Below are 19,992 nucleotides of genomic sequence, written 5' to 3'. Positions count from 1 at the left end.
TATAATTAAACAGAAACTGTAGGCCTTTGTCATGGAATCAGGATAGCCTGACTATTACAATTTAACTGGACTTTTTCTGTTACACTATTCCCTTTGTTCAAACGGACTTTGATATTTTTGTTTTTTGGCAGTCTGAAAAGCTTTCCCTCTGAAAGATTAAAGAGCTATATTGTTACTGTTCTGTTTCTTTAACAGCTCAGAGACTTAGTCCCTGAAAGTTTCTGTTTAATGTTAACATCTTTGTCAGAACATTCTAAACAGTTTCGCTCGAAACTCTATTGCACAAAAATGAGACAGTGAATTTGGGAGACTCTGTGCTGCGTTCAGTGCAGCTCTGCTTCCTTACCAAGGTTAATGCCTGCTAATAATGTTCAGGATGAGAGTCTCTCTTATCTGAACAATGACTCGTGTATACCCATATTTTTGAGTGAGTAATGATTGATGTGGATTTATTTTACTTAGACTGATAGTGGACACTACTGGAATGTAGGTGAGGTGTTTGTACAGTGGAACAACCTCACGTATGCCTTTTGGGGAAGTTCAGGATATGCTGGACAGCAGCTTTATCACAAGGGAGCTAATGTGCAGATGTATTACTCTGCTGAATTAATTATTCAGTGAAGGAAGTTCCATTTTTTAGAGTTAATTGGTACTTGATACCACATCCTACTTTTTTCCCTTTTTTTTTTTACCAAAATGTGTTACAGATAGCGTAGTGAATGTGTTTGTGTTCATTAATGACTTTACATGTATTTTAGGTACAGGTTACAGGTTTATTTGAAAAATTTCAAGTTTATGTACACAGTCACAGAAGCAGAAGACAGTTTTTGGATTTATTTAGAAGCACGCTGAAACTGATAATTGGTGATGCATGTTTTATGAAATAAAACCTTCACCAGGAGAGTTTTCTCAGGTGAAATAAATTATATAAATATCCTTCAAGGTTTGCAGTTTGAAGGTTGCCCAGTGTCTGTCTAAACTCAGAGGATTAGGCACCTAAATCATTCGGATCTTCATATTTTCAGTTTTGTTTTCATAATGGTTCAGTTAAAGCTAAACTGCACTTGGTAACTTGGTGCAGGCTGTCTCTGGTTTAGCTGAAGTCTTGTTTTCAGCCAACACAAGAAAAGCTTGCATATACAAGGTTTGGGTCAGTCTGTTTAAGCTGGCATCTGCCTCTGAGTAATTTGGACTGCTGTTTTGCATTATGGCATAATGGCGAAGTGCATTCATCCCCTGACCAGTTTTTACTGTAAACTCTAAGTGGCCAGGTCTAATCTTAAGCTTTTTTAAACTACTGAACCACAAAATAAAAAGTTGTTCAAAGAAAAAAAAGACAAAAAACACTATTAAATAAAATTAATCCTGAAGAACACTGACAGTTTGTTATTGAACAGTATTGTTTCTAGTGCTTAAACATCCTATAAGAAAAAGAAGTTGTTGACGTTATTTTACATTAACACAATTGCAAAAAATCTTAGGGATTTGTCTAATGGACTTTGGCTTTAGTAATGAATGTAAAAATTCACTCATCAAAACCTGAGCATATAGAAGGGAAAGCTCAATTATTTAAAAATATTAATATAAAATTATGAACATTATTTACATAGGAGAGTTTGAATGTGTCTTGTCATGGACCAAATCTAATAAGAGATGGTTGGTAGAAAATTTCTGGTGTAGCTAGCAACTAACTTCTATGATTAGAAACAAATTGGAAAGTGGAGTATTAAGACACTCTGGTTCTTTTCCTCAAAGTGAAGACTCTGCTACAGTCATTTGGCCTTACTCTTTTAGTGCTTTGCTGTGATTTTGCTGATTCTTTTTGATTTGTCCTTTTTTGTCCTTTTACTTTTTGATTGCACTGAGTATCCTGAGTATCAGAAGAGTTAGAAGTAGATTCTGTACTCAAAGTATTACAGTCCTGAGGACTCTGCCCTTCATTGTCCATCCTGACTTTGCTGGGGCTGTATGCAGCTAGCTGGCAGAGAGCTACAGCCGCTGTTTGTTTCTGTTCATCACAGCTGTCAATGATGCGTAAGTCTTGAGCTTCGTTACGATGAGCCAGGAAAGGTTTGTCACAGACGCTGTTAACGGGGTTCTTGGGGTTGCATGCTCCTGAGCTTTCTGCTCCTGAGTTTTCATTTTCTGTCTTTGGAGAAGTAGCAGCACCATTATCATGAGATGGACTGTGGGATGACGTTTTCAGGCTTACTGTGTTACAGGAATCTTTTACCGAGAGGTTCAGAGGCATATCTTGCAATTCTAGAAAGTTCTGACTTTCTGTTTTGGATGTGGTTTTGTACGCGTGTTCATGAGTAGGTCCTGCATTTGTGTCGGCCTTTTTTGAAAGATTAAGGGGAGCTATTCCAGTGTCGTCTTCTGTGTTGGACAGTGAACCTTCATTGTTATGGCTTTCACTCGGTGTATATGAGTCTTCATCAGTGACATTAATGCTGAAAGAAATGAGAAGAGAATTCAGTATCTGTTGCTTTTTTTTAAATTAAGGCTGAGGAAGTGGAGGAGAAGAAAAAATATCTGGCTTGATAGCCTTAGAGTTTTGGTTTTTGTCCTTTCCCTCCCCCAAGTCTCACTATACGTATCTCTCTAACAGAAGTGTTTTCCTGTAATACACAGGTACGTGCATAGTAAAGGTGTTAAGAGAGACCCAACGCATTCAGGTGAATGAGTGGCCTACTCATGCAGCAACTGGGATTTGTACAGTTGTTCATATATCTGTTTTGTGGACATAGAGATCAAATTATCCCGGTGCTATAAATTTAAATGTATTTTAGGGGGATTGCATGAAACAAATGCATGCTGTCTGTGTGCGCCCCTAATGAATCTGACAAGAATTTGCAAAGCGACGTTATTACTTTACCTGGAAGGTGAATCTTCTCTCTCTTGCTGTGTTGGCACGCTTGGAAGTGGAGTTGGTTGATCCGTGCTTTTTCTCACAGGTCTGAAAGCTGTAACGTTTTCTTCCGCTTGATCGTATTTTCCAAGCGACGTGGAAGATGACTTGTTGGAGAGGTCAAATAAGCCCTCACACGCATGGCTTGTCTGAGTGAAGTTGGTGGGGCTAGGCCTGCCAGGGGAGCCCGTTGCTGCACTTCCTGCGAGCGGGCTCATTTTAGCATTCTCTCTTTCATTTTGGTCATCTTTGGAATGACTTTTGGCATGCAATAATGTTATTTCCTTTTCATAGTCTGCTTGTTTTTTATGTGAACCTAGAGGATACTGTTGGGAAGGACTTAAAGAAGCTGGATATAACAAGGTAGTTTCTTCCATCAGATGAGAACTTTGATCTCTGTTAATACCGGCTACGTGTGAGAATCGATAAAAAGGAGGATCCGTTGGCCTACAAAATCCATATGGTATTGGAGGAGTGGAGTGATACTGCTGGAACAGTCGATAGTGTTCATATGCCGATGGATTTATGTGTTTTGGAAGTGGCCCAGGGTGTGGAAGAAAGTGTCTTTGGTCTTGTGTGCCATAGACGGACAGAGCAGAGCTTTCACACTCGGAATTACCTGGAAGCAAGTAAGGTGTGTAGATAGCCAGCCTATGCTCATAAAAGTGGGGTGAGTACTCTGGAATCATCGGTTGCATATAAGGTGGAATGGAACCGAAGCCTTTTGTGGGAGGAACTTTATGCGGAAATTCTGGGAGGAAAGGAGAACCTGCTTTCCATGGGTGACTTGGTGCATGAAATGCAGATTTAGTGTGAAAAGGTGAACTCTTGTTAGAGAGCGATAGAATTTCAGGTACTTCACTAGTTTCTGGGCCTTTGCTGTCTCTGTGTTCTCCTACAGGAACAAAAGCTGAGGGCCTTACAATGCTGTCCAGAAGAGGCTGCATGCCGAGGGTGCTTTCTGCTGCGGTACTGGCAGGGGTTAGTTCCTTCTGGATTGCAGGTTTCTGTCCTTGGATTGCTGTGTTCGTTGCTTGGTTTTGTAACTCAACGTTTTCCTTGGCATCTTCTTTTGGAAAAGCGTACTGAGGCTTTGAATCAAGATTTGACAGTCCGTTTGTGGCTGACTTGGAAGAAGTGGGTTTGACTGTAGACTCTAGGTGATTGATCTGCTTGGGCTCCAAGGAACTAGTCTTTGGGCACTTGATGACACGGTCCTGCTCTGATACTAAAGTAATGGAGTTTTTGCAGAGGCCATACTTCATATGGTTAAAAAGATGGGATTTCTCATTGCAAGTAAAGGGGCACTGAAAGCACTTATACTTAAATGGCTTTCCTGGCGGCCTTGGGATGTAATGAGGCTTCTTTGGTTTACGCTCTTTGAGGAGACTCATCTCTTTTTCTGCTTTAAACAATTAAAAGTAATGATTCTTTATAAAAACTTTCTTGTGGTTAGCTTTCCTTAGTTTTAGCCTCTTGAAGTTTCCAGTTTATCAGGTTTCTGGAATCCTTCTTCCCAGGTGAAAAGAGGAAGCCAACTCCCAGGGCGTCTCAGGGAAGAGGGGGTGCCGGAAAGCAGCACTTCTCTGACTGGTAGCACAGGAACTGGAACACAAAGTTCAAAATTAGCTGTGCTGGAACATTGGAACTAAACACAAACACATTTTTAAACTGTATTCCCTCTCATTATATCTATGATGTGTTGTGTACTTTTTGTAAAACAAGACAAAAGTGCTAGACTCCAGATGTAAAATAGACACACATTAAACTGGAAAGTTGTTCAGCACCTAAACATATTTGCAAAAGTGTCCCAGCTTTCAGCAGTGCTGTCACCTGCCACTGCTGGGGACTTGAAGGAGTTTTCTCTGAAAATTGAAGGAACGTTCATTCAGAAGATGAAAGCAGAAATCCAGGTGGAGCTATTGAGAGAGAAGTGGAGGTGGGTAGAATGAGAAGAGGCAGGTCCTGGCAGCGGCTGGGTATGGGGCAAGCCTGTCAGGCCGGTTGGGGAAAGAGAGGAGGGAGTTTCCTGCTTGGTGAAATGAGGGTGGAGTGGATTGGCTGCACTTGGGTAGCTGACTTGGCTCTTTCAGAGACTGACCAGCCCCTCTCTTTTAACTGCATGGCATTTCCTAACAGCCTAATCTCAATGGATACCTCAAAAGTGGCCAATCTCTCGAAGGATAAAACCACACCAATTTTCTTCCTCTTCCTAATTCAATTAAGAGAAATGAGTACTGGAGTATCTGACTAATAGAATATTCTGCTTGATAAACACATTTCACATTCTTCTGCTGCGTAGCACCTTATGTATTACATTGACAGATGCACAAGTATATTAATTCACGTTTGTTTTTTTTTTTTAAAAAAGCATCTGACCGCAACTGATTTACAGGGCACGATCTATCTGCCTTTCTTCAGAAAATGTAAGGTTGTGGATACTTTGTACAGCCTAATGATTCGCTCAGTAGATAAGTCAGGAGGGCTTGTATCAGCTTGTTCCATTATGTTCGCTGATTCTGAAGGCGTGAGAAACTCTCAGAGTCAAGTTCTCATGATTTTATAGGATGTGTTATGGCAGAGATCTAAAAACTGATGATTTCATCATGAACTATAAGCATCATTATCAAAATGATGACTGTTGCAAAACCACGTACTGTATCTATTGTGTTACCCGAAACTGCAGGAATACTAATTGTAGGAGTGACTAGTATAGCTTGATTTTTTTTTTTTTTTAAAGCATTTTACATAGGGGTTTGGGTTAGTAGTGTTAAAATAGCAAGTTTATGGAAAGAATTGTTAGTAATTACATGCTGTGAGATTTTAGTTAAAGTAGAAATGTTTTGCATTTCTTAAATCAGAGAATATTTAAGAGAAAATGGCTTGCAACACGTTATGAAAACTGAAGGCAAAGCTACAGAATTGCTGCTTGTTTTATCAGGTATAGTAATTCCAGGAAATTGTATTACGTATTGTTTCTGGTGTCTTAGAAATATTAATTTGTGTTAGAATGGTAATTGTGAAAGCACTCTGAAAAATGCAGGCTATGTTATGAATAAAAAAAATCAAGCTTTTGATTAGAATTAACGAATGATTAAATGTGTGACAGGAAATAGGAGTGTGCAGAGAAGTTGTTTTTTAATTCTCAGTTCTTAAAGTATTTTTTGTTGGAGTTAGCAAGCACTGATATTGTTACAATGCAAAAGAAAAGCCCTCGAAGTGAGCAGCAGTCTGGTTAAAATAGTAGCTCAAACTAAAAAAAAAAATAAAAAATAAAAAAAGCCTGCCATGTAGTATTTAAAAGCTAATAGCCTGCATTCCTGTGAAAGATTAAGAATAATGCTTTTACTTAATAAATACATAAAAATAAAAACTGAGGCTTGCAGTGGGAGGTCCAGAAAGGCAGCTAGTTGGTTGGTGGTTGTTTTTTTTTTTTTTTTGCCTTAAGTGAATTTATTTTTGACTAATGGTGTAGAGCTGACTCGGGCAGCTTGTAATGGACTCGATCACGTCAGTTTGTTCTTGTTCTTTATATCTTCTTGGAAGCCCTTGTACTAATAGCTCTTGGAAAAAAGATATTGTTGTCAAAACTCCACTGCATTCTTAGTTTGGCCATTTATGATAGCAGTCTGAATTTACATTCAGGTGCAGCACTTATAATAAAGAGATGTTAATTAGATTTTCTTGTTCTTCTAGCTTTCCTTTGCTTAATAGTGTAAATTCCTGCGCGTCCTGTTCCCCCCCACCCCGACGTTATACTTGGTATTTAACTTTGATTCAAGTTATTCCTGTTCTACGGAATATTAAGTATCATTTCTTAATAAGACAAAACGCGCTGTTGCAGTTCTTAGTGTTAGAAATTCAGAGCGTTGGCAGCTTCTTTGCAGCGTGTACAGCAGGAGGGAATGGCACAGGCTTTTCGATGGCAGCTCAGCCTGCAGACAGAGCGCTCCCGGAGCCTGCTGCGCTCACCTGACAGCGTGCAGCGAGCAGCTCATTTGGAAAGGGTGTTCAGCCTTCAGGAAACTAATGGCAGCCAGATGAACGCCGTGTTTTGCTCTTTTAATGGTTAATCCCTTTTTTTTTTTCTTGTCACTTAAACGTGCCAGTCGCAAAACGTTTCTAAACTAAGCCAGAAAGGATGCTTTCAATTTCTAAGTAAAACTCGGGAGTATCTGGCAGGAGCACTTATTTCATAACTAAAGCGATTTAAATCTATTCGATCCCGCATATAAAACTGGAAAGATATTAATGGTTTGAAACAGCTGCAACTGATTTAGACTGCCTGTATATAAAAAATATTAGTTACTTGCAGTTGCTCAATGTAAGTTTTAGTCTACTAAAATTAACATTTAGAATTAGAAAAATCACAATAGGTAGTTCCTTTTTACTGAGATTGGAATACCACCACTCGGGATATTATTTAAAAAATGGGGGAAAAAATCTGGAGCAGCAGGATGATGGCTTTCATGCCTCTTTCTTTGTTAATTGAGAATTTAGTTCCTGAATACCAGATTTTAGAAGGGTGGATAGTGAAACGTGGAATCTTTTTAGTTTTGTAGCACTGATTTATACTTTCATTGGAAACAGGTTACTGAGATCATGGGTTAAACCTGGGGCTGTCTCAGTTGCTGGCTCTGTCGACAGCGCACGTTCTTACAGCCCTGTCCAACCGCAGACCGAGAGCTGCACGATTTCTTCCTTCCAGCTTTTTAAGTATGCTGCTGCTTCCTCCTTGCTTTCAGAAAGGTTAGCAAGTCCAGCAAAGGAGGACATTATTTAGAATTGTGTGCGTGCATGTCTAAATACCTAAAAATGTATTTCTTTGTATACTTATGTGTATATACTTACACATACACATGCATACACACATGTATGTATGCATGTACATCCATATATATATATATATGGATGTTGTTTTTTAGTTTTTAAAGCAGTCTAAATTGTTTCAGATGTCCAGCTGATCAAAGGGGACGTTTCAAAATGTCTTATTACAAGCAGGGATGGTAATTAGGCGTCTTTTTAGGACACTGCTTTAGCAAACTACGTAACAGTTTGTCATGCACACTCCATTATTATTGCAGTATCCTTTGGTGATGTTGATCTCTCTGACCAGGAGCACTCACTGGGGTGGAAACATTTTGAAGGACATGCTATAATTAAAATATTGTGATGTGGCATTATTGCATAACTCAAGGACATGCCATTGTCACCTACCTAGAGTGTTGCAAGAACAAGATTTGTGAGGTTTATTCTGGTTGAGATTTTCCAGTGATTAACTACCACTCCCTTCTAAACTTCCAGTTCCTTTAAACTGAAAGATAAATTTTAACACAACTGTTTGTTAATTAGGAGGAAACATGGGCGAGAGGAGTGGGTTGGCGAGGGCTGGGAGGGAAGTGTGCGTGCAGGGAGCGAGGCCGAGTGCTGGCGGAGGGAGGCAGCGCGGCGGCAGGGGCCGGCCAGCCGGGCTAGGAGGTGGCGATGAGAATACAAAATCTTCGTGAAGAGGAACTTAATAACTCCCCATCTTAATGCGCTTTAATTGGCGAGAGAAAGGGTAACTCAAAACAATCCAATTTTCTTTACTGCATTCCCACAAGCTGGAACACCAATAAATCAAAACTGAAATGGAATACGTGGTTTTCACACGAGCTTTTCAGATTAACCCAGTCGTACTATGTAAAGAATAGTTGGCAGAATAAGCAGCAACACCAAGCAACAGCTTTTCTGTCATTCCTCAATATAATACATTAACTTTCTCTACAGAAAAAGGTGCTTAAAAACATTTTTCACCAACAAGAGTAAGTTACTGTAAAAACTAAGAGTCCCTTTTTGGCACAGTCTGAAACCTTTCCCTCTCCTGCTGAAACTTTCTGCCGAAAGCTTCAAGTGGTGCAGTAAATGCACCTGCTGGAGGCACCCAGGCTTCTGAGCCAGCTGAAAAAGGAAAACCTCCTATTTACTTTTCAGCTGTAATAGAAACACATTTTTTATTTGAAAAAATTCTCTAAAGAAGAGTACTTACCAGAGACATAGGTGCGTGAAACCTTCCAGGTGATCCCTGTTGCTACCCTGTAGCTGTCACTGCTGAGAGAGAAGTACCTGTTCGCTGCCGGCTCCCTAAGTGAAACTGCAGGAGGTTGTTTCAGGGGGAGGGACTTAAGAAGTGTAGGAGTTGAGCCCTCAGGGTGTAGAGATGCACCTGATATTACTCCAGCCTGAAGCTACGATTCATTTGTTTGCGTCCACTGCTTTCATTCAGCATTACCTCAGCATCTCGGCTATCGAAGGGAGCTCTTGTTGCTTTTGTGCCCTCCAACAACCAACTTTTACTCTAAACTCTCCTCTCGTGTCTGTTCCTCTGAGCAGTGTCTGCAGCGTGGGGTCAGAAACGGCTAGGCGTGATATACTGAGCTTCCGACCTGTTCAGCTGCAGTAGAAATGAGTTGTGAGCAGCAGAATCAACAGCACACAGAGGGTAGCAAAGCTTAAAAATAGGAATTTTACATTCATATTAGAAACTGACATTTTTTTTATATTAAATGCCTTTGGAGCTTTAATATTCTTGCTTTTTTTTTTTTCCTAGCCCTCTCCATTTTTATTTAAATCTTTTTGTCCTTCATGAGTCTCCTCTCTGAAGGCAGGACTGAACTAACTCTAAGCTTGCCACAGGAACCTGCCAAAGCTTGCCTATAATCAGCAGTCAAATGTACAGATCCTGCAAATGGGAAGGAGTCACCTCGGTGAGAAATTGATTATCACATCTGAACGTTTGCTCAGGAGTGGTAAAACTGCATGGGGAAAGGAGGAAGTCTCATCATCCGCTGATTAGTGCCAGTGCTCGCTCTTAGTTGCATTTTAGTTAGAGATTATAAACAACAACTTTATTAGTGTATCTACCAATTATCTAGTGGCTTGGTGAAATAATAACTTCTTGCATACTGCCCCTTTAAAAGAAAAACCTTTTACTACTACTTTCTAGTTGTCTCTAAAAATCCATTTCTATTACTGTGAGTGAGACCTGAGTGGTTTCTGGCTACAATTTCTGATGGTTTTGAGCTATTAAATTTTTGAAACTTTTAAATGCAGAGGTATGAATGTCTCATGGACGTGTACTTTCCTACCTAGGTATGCGGATTAAGGTCCTTCCTGTTATTGTACCAGTGTAGTTTTCTGGACGTTTTTTTCTGAGTACAAGCAGTTGATAACTTTAAGATAGAAAGGTGGGTCTGGAAGTGCTTTTTTTTTTTTTTGATTGTTTTTTGTTTTAATATTTGCTTTATTATAATGTGGCCTAACAGTGTAAAAAGATGTCATATTACTGACTATTGTTAATTTTTTGGCTCTTAAAAGACCGGTAGGGAGGAGACCTTTGCTTCAGCAGTTGAAGATGTTACTCAGTAGCCCACAGTCTCTAGTACTTTGGTCTTTGTTTTTTGTAGCTCGAGGAAGGTTTCTTTTTCCACTTGTATTTTTCTGGCATGTGATGAGGTGGAGGTGAGTTTCCTTGAATAGAATCTGATCACATATTTTGCTTTCAAAGAAAATGGCATATTTTGGCAACTGGAAAAAGCTATTGAAGGGGAATCCTTTGATATAGGTGGCTGAACTGGGTTGGGAAGCAGCACAGCCCCCTTCCCTGATCTGGTATGTGGAAGGTGGATGTGATGTCTGATTGCTTCCTTGTTCCGAGGAAAATACAGAGCTTGTTTTAAATCGAGCTACTTTCTGCAAGGTCACCTGGAATCAACTGTAGGCAAAGGAAAACTGGAAAAATAGAACCGAATGTAATTGGTGGTTTTCTTGGTGTTTGGGTGATATTGAAAATCCAAATCTGGCGGAGACGATTCATTGATGGACCCTGGAAGGGGAACACGATAGCTCCCTGTTGTTTGTGCTCCTGGAAGCAATAAATCTTGATTGCAGTGACGTGGTTTCATCACTTTTGTTAACTCGTTATTCTTGCATCTGGAGTATTTGGTAAACGGAACCCAGCTGCCTGTTAGTGACACCCTCCTTAGTTTACTTGAGTACAACACTCAGATTAATTGAGATGAGCAGCAGATTGGACATAACATGTTTATTATTTTTTTTTCCCATGTTTTTGTTGTTTTTTCCCTCCCCCCAGTTGTAATTATTTTTATATCTCTGATGGTCTGAAGCTGTAGTTATGTAGCTTCTTTGTGTGGCTTAACATGGGCTTTTTTGTTCCAGACTCTATGTAAAATAAAGTCTCCTGGACATTATCATTGCAGAGCTGTTGTTGAATTTCATAAATTCAATAACTGTAGGGTAAAATGCCATTCTGTAAGTGTTACAAACTTACCTCTTCATATTTTTTACACTGACTTCTTCTGAGGTTTGGCATTAAACACCAAAAAAAAAAGTCACTAGCAGAAATCATACATGCAAATGGGATAAACTTAACCTGTTCTTGATAAGCTGCTTATGTAATTTTTATTTTCATTGTCTCACTTCAAAATTCCCTGGGTGTATGAAAGAGTGCTTGGTGTTTCTCTGGTCACTTACCAAGCCCTCTGTTAATCAGGCAATTCTCAGCCTTCTGCTCTAAAGCATAGAACAGAATTGTTCTGATGCCTTGGATTAACCAGAGCTGCTACTGGCTTTCAGAGCACGGCCACTGGCTGTCAGTCATCAGCAGCACTGCCAAATCTATCTAGAGACTCTTTAAAAATGCATGTACTTGTTATTCCAAGAAAGAAGAATGATCAAAGATAAGTGAGAGTAAGGCCACTTGGTTGAGCACTGGTGGACTTGTAATTTGTGAAGCTCAGAGCCTGCCTCGTAGAGGTGCCTTGGAACTGTGTGACTGGCAACCACTTCTGTCCTTGTCACCTTCGTTATGTATCTGGATGAGTGGCTTTGAGCTAAATGTTCAAGAAAGCCCTTTTTGTTCTCTGATTTCTCCAGCTGAAGTTATTGACAGTTTTTGCTATCTGTGTTAACATGTTTGAACTAGGTTGTTCCACAGTCCCAGGAGGGGGCAGATGTATTTGAATGTAATTGGTGTAGTTCATGCTGTGCCCCAAAACATTACGTGATTCTTGTACAATATTCTCATAACTATTTTCTTCTATCCCATATGAATAGTCATTAGTCTTAATGCTTTTCAAATAACAGCTTTGAAATGTGCCTTTGTTTCTCATAATGATTCCAGTCCCTGACTTTGGAGATATGTCTGGGCAGATTACCTTGCTGATGTTTGTGAGCCACTTGTTCATGATTACTAGAGCAAATTATTTGTATGGGAAAAGAATAAAAGCTCAGCATTTAATAGCAACTGCAGATCATATTTTTAGATATTTATTGTGGCCTACATTGTTAGTGTTTGGCCTGGAACTGGGATGATCTTCCTTCTAGTTCCCATCCTCACCCTTGGGCAGTGAAACATCTCAGGGGAAGTTGGTAACATCAGAAACTGGGACTGTAGGCAAAACTGGGAACTGTTTATAAAGAGGAGCTTTGGGTAGTCATTCTTTTCATTATCAGTCCTTTTAACAGAGATGTAAAATATGCTTTTCTTGAGTTTCTACTTGATGTTTTAGTTATAATTGCCTTTTAAAATTTATTATTCCTAGTGTTTTTCATGCAGAGTGTTTTTGCTTTGATTTCAAGATTTACACCAGAGATTCTAAGACGGTTTTCTCACCCATGTGAAGTAAAGTTTTTTCTCATGGAATCCAGTAGTAGGATCTGAAATGAATTGTGCCACGTGCAGTTCTAGTTTATATGAAATCCCACTCATTTTCTTTGAGGCATCGTTGTCTGTGAGCAGAGATGCCATTCTCATGAAGGAGAGAACAATGGGGCGTGCAATGAGAATTTCTGCACTTGAAAGGTTTTTAGCTTTCAGTTATCCTTTGAAACACGTCAAATTTGTAAAGATTTAGATGATTAATATGTTGTCTGCTACCTAAATTTTAAAAGCAGAGAATATAGAAGAGCAAGGGAAATCTGCTATTTTATTCTTTTTTTTTTTTTAAATCCTAAGTTCTTGAACTGCTTTTTGTCTGTTCCTGTTTTTGAGTTGGAAGTTGCATGTTACCATTTAGCTCAGTCTTTTTAATATGGGCCATGCAGCTGCATTTGCATGATAGAGAAAACATTCTTTTGAGCAAAATGACAAGAAGTCATTAACATCTTATGTTCTGATGTTGTATTTTTGTGAATTTCTACATTTGGAATTGTAGCACTTTTAAATCAAACATTTCTTACTGCGCAGTGTATGTCAGGGCCAAAAACTTGTATTTTAGTGTGGTTTCAATATTATTTCACATCTTTTGTTTTGTACTGGATTTGTGGTTTTGTAGGCTTTAGACTATTATTTATAGGGTTTTTTATTTAATTGGGTGGGGATAAATACTAAACAAACAAGAGAATCCTAGTTTACTTGAATTTCTGGTTTGCTTGTGAAAGGACGTTATTAAAATTTCTCTTGATGACAGCACAGTATAAACTTTCTAGCTAATAAGGTGTGTCATATATAGGAACATGAAACTTCCTAGGTGTTCTTCGTATGTCAGCGGTGAGACTCGTGCTCTCGTGCTAAATTCTCCCAAAAGCTCATTGACTGCTGAAAAGTCACAGCTGTATCTGTTAAATGGCACCTGCAGTGCCGTCATATACAGATAACTGTAAGAACAGATGTGTTTAAGGTTGGTAACACCGACATCTCTGAAGAGCAAGAAGAGGAAGCCAGGGCAAGCAGTGTGGAAGGACTGCACAGTTAAAGCTGCAGTGGAGTGGTGCTTATTTTGGAAGGATTCCAGCCAGGAAGGCGTTATTCTTGGTCTGCCTACGTTCTTATGTGCCCTTACCTATTCACAGTGAATTGACTGAAACAATCCCTCTCCCATTTTTTAAACTGTGGAAACAATGAAAGCAGCATTTAAACTCAGGATGCTGATGAGATACTCAAACAATGGCTAATTCTGAAGTGTAACGTTGGTGGGTCAGTGTAAGTGACCCAAATCTTGAATCTGTGCGTTACTCTCAGAATAAATAGAAAAGGGTGGAAAAAAAAAAACAACTGGTGAGGAACCATCATTTATTTCTTCTGTTTGTCAATTACCTTCAGAGTAAAGGCAGAAGAATATGTAAGAAGAAAATAAGGGACATTTACATTTGGACTCAAAAGTAGTGTTAGTGAGGCAGAACCGAGATGGGATTTAGGATGTCTTGGTATTCACTGTGGAGACCAGAATGATTTTTACTGTTCCAGACAAAGAGGGCAGACACCATGCTGCCGGTATCCAAAAAGAGCCTGGCACTGGGAAATATTCTGTGTGTTGTTGGTGCTGAATGGTAAGCATATTGTTTAAATAGGAAATGCTGTTTATTTCAGTTGGCATTTCATTTCTGTTTTAGAAATGTCACATTGTCGCATATAATTTTGATGAGCATTTCGTATGAAATGAAATGTCTTCTGCCATCAGGAGATTTCAAATAGATGCATCTTACCTCACTCGCAGATGCTACAGCTTTAAAGAACGTCACTGTATGCACAGCTTCCATCATTCCCTCAGTTTCTGTAGAAAATATCATTAATTTGGTTAGAGTGAGTATGTGCTCTGTGGTAGCACCAGGTTATCAGTGGTGTGTCTGGTACAGACAGTGCCCATCTGCTGGCTGGTATTGATAAGACAGTGGGTTTGTTTGACAGTATGGAGAATGGTGCTTCCTGGTTCTTACTTACCAATGTTAGCGTGCCTTTTTTTTTTAAAGTCTGAAAAACTCTCCTTACAATGAAAAAGGAACATCTTTTGCTTGTCCAGTTCCATTGTGCCACCTGTTAAGAATTAAAATAAAAGCAATTAAATAAAAACAATACTGATTTCAAGAGCATTCTAGAATGAGGTTTAAGTTCTACAATTAAGTAGTCTTATAGAAGTGTATTCTGCAGCATCTTAAACCTGCTTGCATGCTCTGTTTTTAAGGATTACCTTCTGTGCTTTCATATTCCAGAGTAAGTTATTTGATACTGACTTGCAGCTGCCTCGGTTTTTGGAGGAGGACACATCGGGAAGTCAGGCTTCTGAAATGTGCTAATCTATCCTGAAGTGGTAGTTAATTGTGAGGCTTTTGGCAAGCGTCCAGGTACTTTTCATCGCAGGTACAGGAAGAAATGAAAAAAGATCTACCTGTCTTAGGTGGACTCCTCAAATATAGAGAACACCCAAACCTGAAAGGCTGGTTACAGAAGAATTTCTTTTCCATAACACCCAGGTGAACTTTAAAAATGATAGATGATATTGATACTGAAAATAATGCTTTAAAAAGTTGAAGTGAGAATGTCATCGTAATGGTTTTCAAATTAGCAAGAAGGTATTAAAAATACTTTTTTTTCTTCTAGAGAGATTAAATGAAACAGCTGAAGCTGTAGCAGGAAAAGTCCCTCCTCCAGTGCAACTGGGAAATGGTATAAATGCTAAGCAGGGAATAAATGACAATGAATTGCTTCTAGCTTTTTCACTGCAGGGTTTATCTCAGTATTGCACAACCTTAGCCTAAAGGTTGGGGTTTCTCTGGTGATTTTTCTTTTCTGACATGCAGCGTTATGAATTTGCAAAATTTTTATACTCCTTCAGAGCAAGTCATTCACTCACTTGGTAGGATTCCTTCATAAGCCTGTTTCTTCGTGTCCTTAAACAGCAGTTTGCTGCTTCTGAAGTTAAAGGAAGAGCTGTTAGGTGTTACCTGTGTGAAGGTCTCTGTTTAGCTCTCGTATGGCCTTGGGCGTGAGTGCGTAGGTTAATCCCTGAAACATTCAGTGCTCTGTGCTTCAGCACTGAAGCGAGGGTAGATCACTGCTGTCGTTGGTCAGCTGTACTTCTTTCAGTGTAACCAGGTAGGGGTTCTTACAGACTGTGCGTTTTTATGGCTGCATTACATAATGATGTTGAGATAGACTGGCCGAAATCCAGATCTGTCTGCTTCCACGTTGGCCCTCTGCCATCCTCAGAAGCTTGCTCCAATTTCAGGGTTGTAGCACTTCGGCAAACCTGCCATTAGTTTATTGAAGCAGATGCCTGGGAAATGAGCGTTAACGTCCATTTCTTTAAATACTGTATTTAAGTAATATGAGTGGTATCAAACAGCAAGTCTTCAGCAGAGATGTAGTTAGAATGCAGTTCTTTAGGGCAGCATCCACCTTAACCAACAATCCCTTCTCTTCTGCCTGAGAGCCAGTCTTTGCATTACATACTTTCCACCCTCAGCAGCGAGGCAGACAACAATCTGCTCTGCAGCCCAGCTGTGATTCATTGCTAGAGCAGGTCTTTCCTGTGTGCTGACTGAGATAGGTCCATGGAAAAAATATCACGTGATCATATAATTAAAGGCTCTCTTAATTCATTACGTAGTGAGAGACTGAACTGAGATTGCAAGCAGACAGACACTCTCCTCCATAGTCACGGGTTAGAAAAATCCTACTTGGTCTGTGGATACGCATATATACAGCCTTATGTATGTGGTCAGCGTTAAGAATTGTGAGAAACTTACGGCAGCTGAAGATGCTTCAGCTGTTAAATTCAACCATATTGTGTGAGCATGCCTGAATTGTGATAGTTTCCCCTCGTCTGGCAGACTCCTAACTAGGTCACGCTTGCACGCAGGAATGAGAGAAGAGAGGCCACCTGTTGACAGTTCTTAGGCACTTGTCCTACAGGATGCAATAGTAGAGTATTTCACAGAATGCTCCAGAATCCTCTCTGGAGAACTTATCCTCTGGATGAAATAGTCCTTTAAGTGTAAATTCTCAAGTACACAGTTTGTATAGAAAACAAGAGAACAAATCATAGATGTTTGGCAGAGCTTTAAACAAATATTTATTTCTGATAATGAGCCTAACTTAAAATTACTTATGTTTGTATCTGTTGATGTATTAAATATTAGGATAACAGCCACAGTGAAGTTCTGATTAGGACGTACCTATTTCTAAAAGAGGTTAGAGTGCCATGTGGTCTAAAATCTGAAATTCTTCACAGTAAAAACTCAGAGTTCTTTTTCTCTCTCTGTTTTACTTCTTTGGCATATGAATGATAAGTATAGGTATGTAAAACATGGGAAGTTGACATACTGTAGATACGGCTTGTTTACACTTCTTTATGCCTGAGGCTCACAAAGAAGGTGAGCCTACAGATGACAGATACTTCTTCAAGGAGTTAGTTTTGCAGAAGAAAAATCTGAATAAAATTATTACTCAAAACTAATTTTTTTAATTGAAATATTTTTGTTGCATTTTATCACTCTGCAATAGAATATTTTCCAGCATATTAATTATAGTTTGAAAAGGTTTCTCTGCAGAAACCATCCATAGCACAGTGTAAGCCTCATATCAAAAGGGTAACATTGGCTTAATCTGTTTTAAGAGTGGCATAATTCTAGTTTTAAACTAAATTTAATCAGTTCTTAACTTGAGATTCAGTGCACGCATCTGTTCTAAATGAACTAGAGCTGACGTGGAATTTTGCAATTTTCTCGTGTAGACAAGACCTAAGGCTAAAGAACAGGTTTTTGTTGTTGTTTGTTTAATTGCTGTACTTGTGTGTTTTATATGGTAAACATCGTAATATGTAAAAAAAAAAAAAAAAAAAAAAAAAAAAAAAAAAAAAACCTATCACAAGTTAAAGTAATATTCACTGATGGCATCTGTTATAGCTTAGGTATGTGTCTACGTTAAATAAAAGTACCTTTAAGAAGCAAAGAGAATGAGTTCAGTTACCTATGACCCTTCACTACCCAGTGTCTTCCATTAGTTTTCATCACTAGTTGTTTAGTGCTGATCATCTGTACCTGTAAGGTGCTACACATCTCATTGTTTAAAATCTGTGTTCAAAAAGCAAAGTATCTGCGCAGCTTGTCTCTACTAGGGGAGAAAATCTGCCTGTAATGCTTTGAAGCCAGGAGTTGTTTCTTTCTTTTCACAAGGCTTGAGCAAAGGGCTGTGTTGCAACCTGCAGTTATGTTGTTAGGTAAGGCAGGGTGGAGCGTAGCAGGTGCTTATTAATACCTCTAGGCTACAGGTAAAGGTGACTGTATTTTCTTGAGCGTTCACAGAACTAAACAGGTGGATATTGTTTTAATAATTGGGTTGAGAGTGGACACTACTTATTCTCTGTCTTTAATGGCAAGCTTTTAGTACAGAACTGTGAAAGAAATGGTAACTTCCAAAATTAAGTAACTCCTCAGGTCTTCTCCATGTTCTGTCTCCCAGCACCCTGTTCTAAATAGCAACTAAATAGCATATTAGTTAATTTCAAAAATAAATTAATCTCCGCTCTTCTAAACCAACACCTGTTTCTTCTGGATTTTTTTTTGTAAAGATTTTTTTCACGTGTACTTTTTGATAGAATTGATTTCAGGTGTGAGTTGGATGTGATTTTTAAATCTGAAGATTTGAAACAATGGAGAGCAGCACAGTACAGCAGTGTGAGCACACTGAGGACTGAAGAGGTGGTTATCTGATGAATGGAATTGCACAGCAGATAGAAAATGGAGGAGCTGACTGCAGAGCTTTAAAACATCATTGCTGTTCTGCGTACCGAGCAAAGCTCTGCGATAATGTGAATGTGAACGTTCTAAATTAGAGAAAAACAGTAAATAAAATGTAAGTTGGTATTTTGTGTTGGACTGAAGATGAAAGGTTGTGTACATGAGATACTGCAAACACAGAGCCTACCATGCTGTGGGTTAGGAAGGTCTTTTGTAAGGTATCTTGATTACAGTGGGCTAAGCGCTACAGATGTTTTGCCTCTACTGCTCTTCCATGACCTAAACCATCCTTTGACTCTGTTTTGGAAGGGACCTTAAAGACAATGCAGTCCAACCACTGGCCATGGGCAGGGACACCTTCCTCTAGACCAGGTTGTCCACAGTGGTATTTGTTTTTACTGTTGTTGTAGTATCTGTGTTTACTTAACTGCAAGATACTTCACCTTGGTTTCCCTTTTTCTCCACCTTCTAAATGTCCACTTTTGTTTCCTTTCTGTGCACTGTCCGTGTTTACTCTCCAGACTTCCAGTCACACTCTTTCTTTTGCAGCAGCAGTGCTTGGAGTCCCAGCCACAGGAGCAGAACATCGAGTCCCAAGCTCTGCTGCAGGATAACAGGGGAGGCCTGAGCTGCTCATAGGAATAGTGCTGTTCTTCCTTGCAATTCCTTAGTTTCTGTTGTTAGAGTCCCTGCAGCATCACCTCTGTCTTGACGACTATAGATACAGTTATTAATTAGTGTTGTCCCTATGATTTAGTAGGAACCTAATGCTAAATTGAAAAGCATATTTTTATTTTCATACAGATGATGCAATGCAGTGGGCTGCTTGTGGGTCCTTCTTCCACTTTTTGTTTGGTGTGCGGGGAGATGAGAGCACTCAGCTGTCTGAAGCAGCTGCAGCAATCACCTCGTGCTGAAGGAAATTTGCAGCAGCTTTGCAAAATTGCCCTTGGCATCTCTTTTAGTGTTCCTGCAGAACCAGCTAATTCCATTTATTTTTTTCATCAGTTGATGCAGCATTTCTCAAAACAAGCTAGTCAACATTTTTAAACATTTTTATTGTAGTTTCTGCCAGACCTGAGAAGTGCTAAAATACCCATCTATCTTTGCTCTATCATTGTTCCTGAATGGGAATTTCTCCCTGTTGAGTGCTTGTGGTCCTAATAGCCACGTCTTGCCCACCCTTCTGGTTACTGCTTTATTTACTCTCGTTAGGTTAAAATGAATATAAATGGTATTTGGACATTTTCCTACTCCATTTTTGGTGCATATTTTTTGATTAAGATAGCAGTCATACAGTGATGTACTGTACATTGGTGTTTAATTATTTAGTGATTGTACCTACTCAGGTATGTCCAGGCACAGTTTGCTAATGAAATTCAGTCCTAGTTCAATGGTATTACCTCGAGACAAGCATTTTCTGAGGAAAAAAGATGCACTTGATGAATTTGATACAAGAAAGAAATTAAGAGATAAATGATTATTTTTTTTCCCCCTAAAGGCTGTTTTTTTTTGTTTTTTTTTTTTACTGGCATTATTCACTTAGTAAAGATGTGCCATCTAGA

General features: G+C 39.2%; 2 protein-coding genes and 1 long non-coding RNA gene across 3 annotated transcripts in view; 1 reads left to right on the top strand and 2 right to left on the bottom strand.

Moving 5' to 3' along the window:
* The window catches only part of TBCD (tubulin folding cofactor D), a 107,806-nt gene that overhangs the window by 26,298 nt on the left and 61,516 nt on the right, over positions 1 to 19,992 (top strand). The gene's annotated exons all lie outside the window — the stretch shown is intronic.
* On the bottom strand, positions 753 to 9,202 carry ZNF750 (zinc finger protein 750). Its single transcript, XM_021415052.1, has 3 exons — positions 8,940 to 9,202; positions 2,879 to 4,516; positions 753 to 2,453 (listed from the first exon to the last, which is right to left on the bottom strand). The coding sequence occupies exons 2-3, from the start codon at positions 4,303 to 4,305 to the stop codon at positions 1,727 to 1,729; spliced, it is 2,154 nt and encodes a 717-aa protein (XP_021270727.1). The 5' UTR covers positions 4,306 to 4,516; positions 8,940 to 9,202; the 3' UTR covers positions 753 to 1,726.
* On the bottom strand, positions 12,954 to 19,922 carry LOC110407396. Its single transcript, XR_002443878.1, has 3 exons — positions 15,632 to 19,922; positions 14,631 to 14,723; positions 12,954 to 14,463 (listed from the first exon to the last, which is right to left on the bottom strand). It is a non-coding gene; the product is annotated as an uncharacterized LOC110407396 (long non-coding RNA).

Source organism: Numida meleagris, chromosome 17, assembly GCF_002078875.1.
Source record: "Numida meleagris isolate 19003 breed g44 Domestic line chromosome 17, NumMel1.0, whole genome shotgun sequence".
Classification (NCBI taxonomy): Eukaryota; Metazoa; Chordata; class Aves; order Galliformes; family Numididae; genus Numida; species Numida meleagris.
The sequence above is the reverse complement of the archived record's forward strand: the minus strand, read 5'-3'. Positions and strand labels throughout refer to the sequence as shown.

Bases quoted from the DNA above. Each gene is read 5' to 3' on its own strand.
- ZNF750 (XM_021415052.1), bottom strand. From the start codon at position 4,305: ATGAGTCTCCTCAAAGAGCGTAAACCAAAGAAGCCTCATTACATCCCA. The intron at 2,454-2,878 runs GTAAAGTAATAA...CATTTCTTTCAG, and splicing joins AGAGAAGATTCACCTTCCAG to CATTAATGTCACTGATGAAG.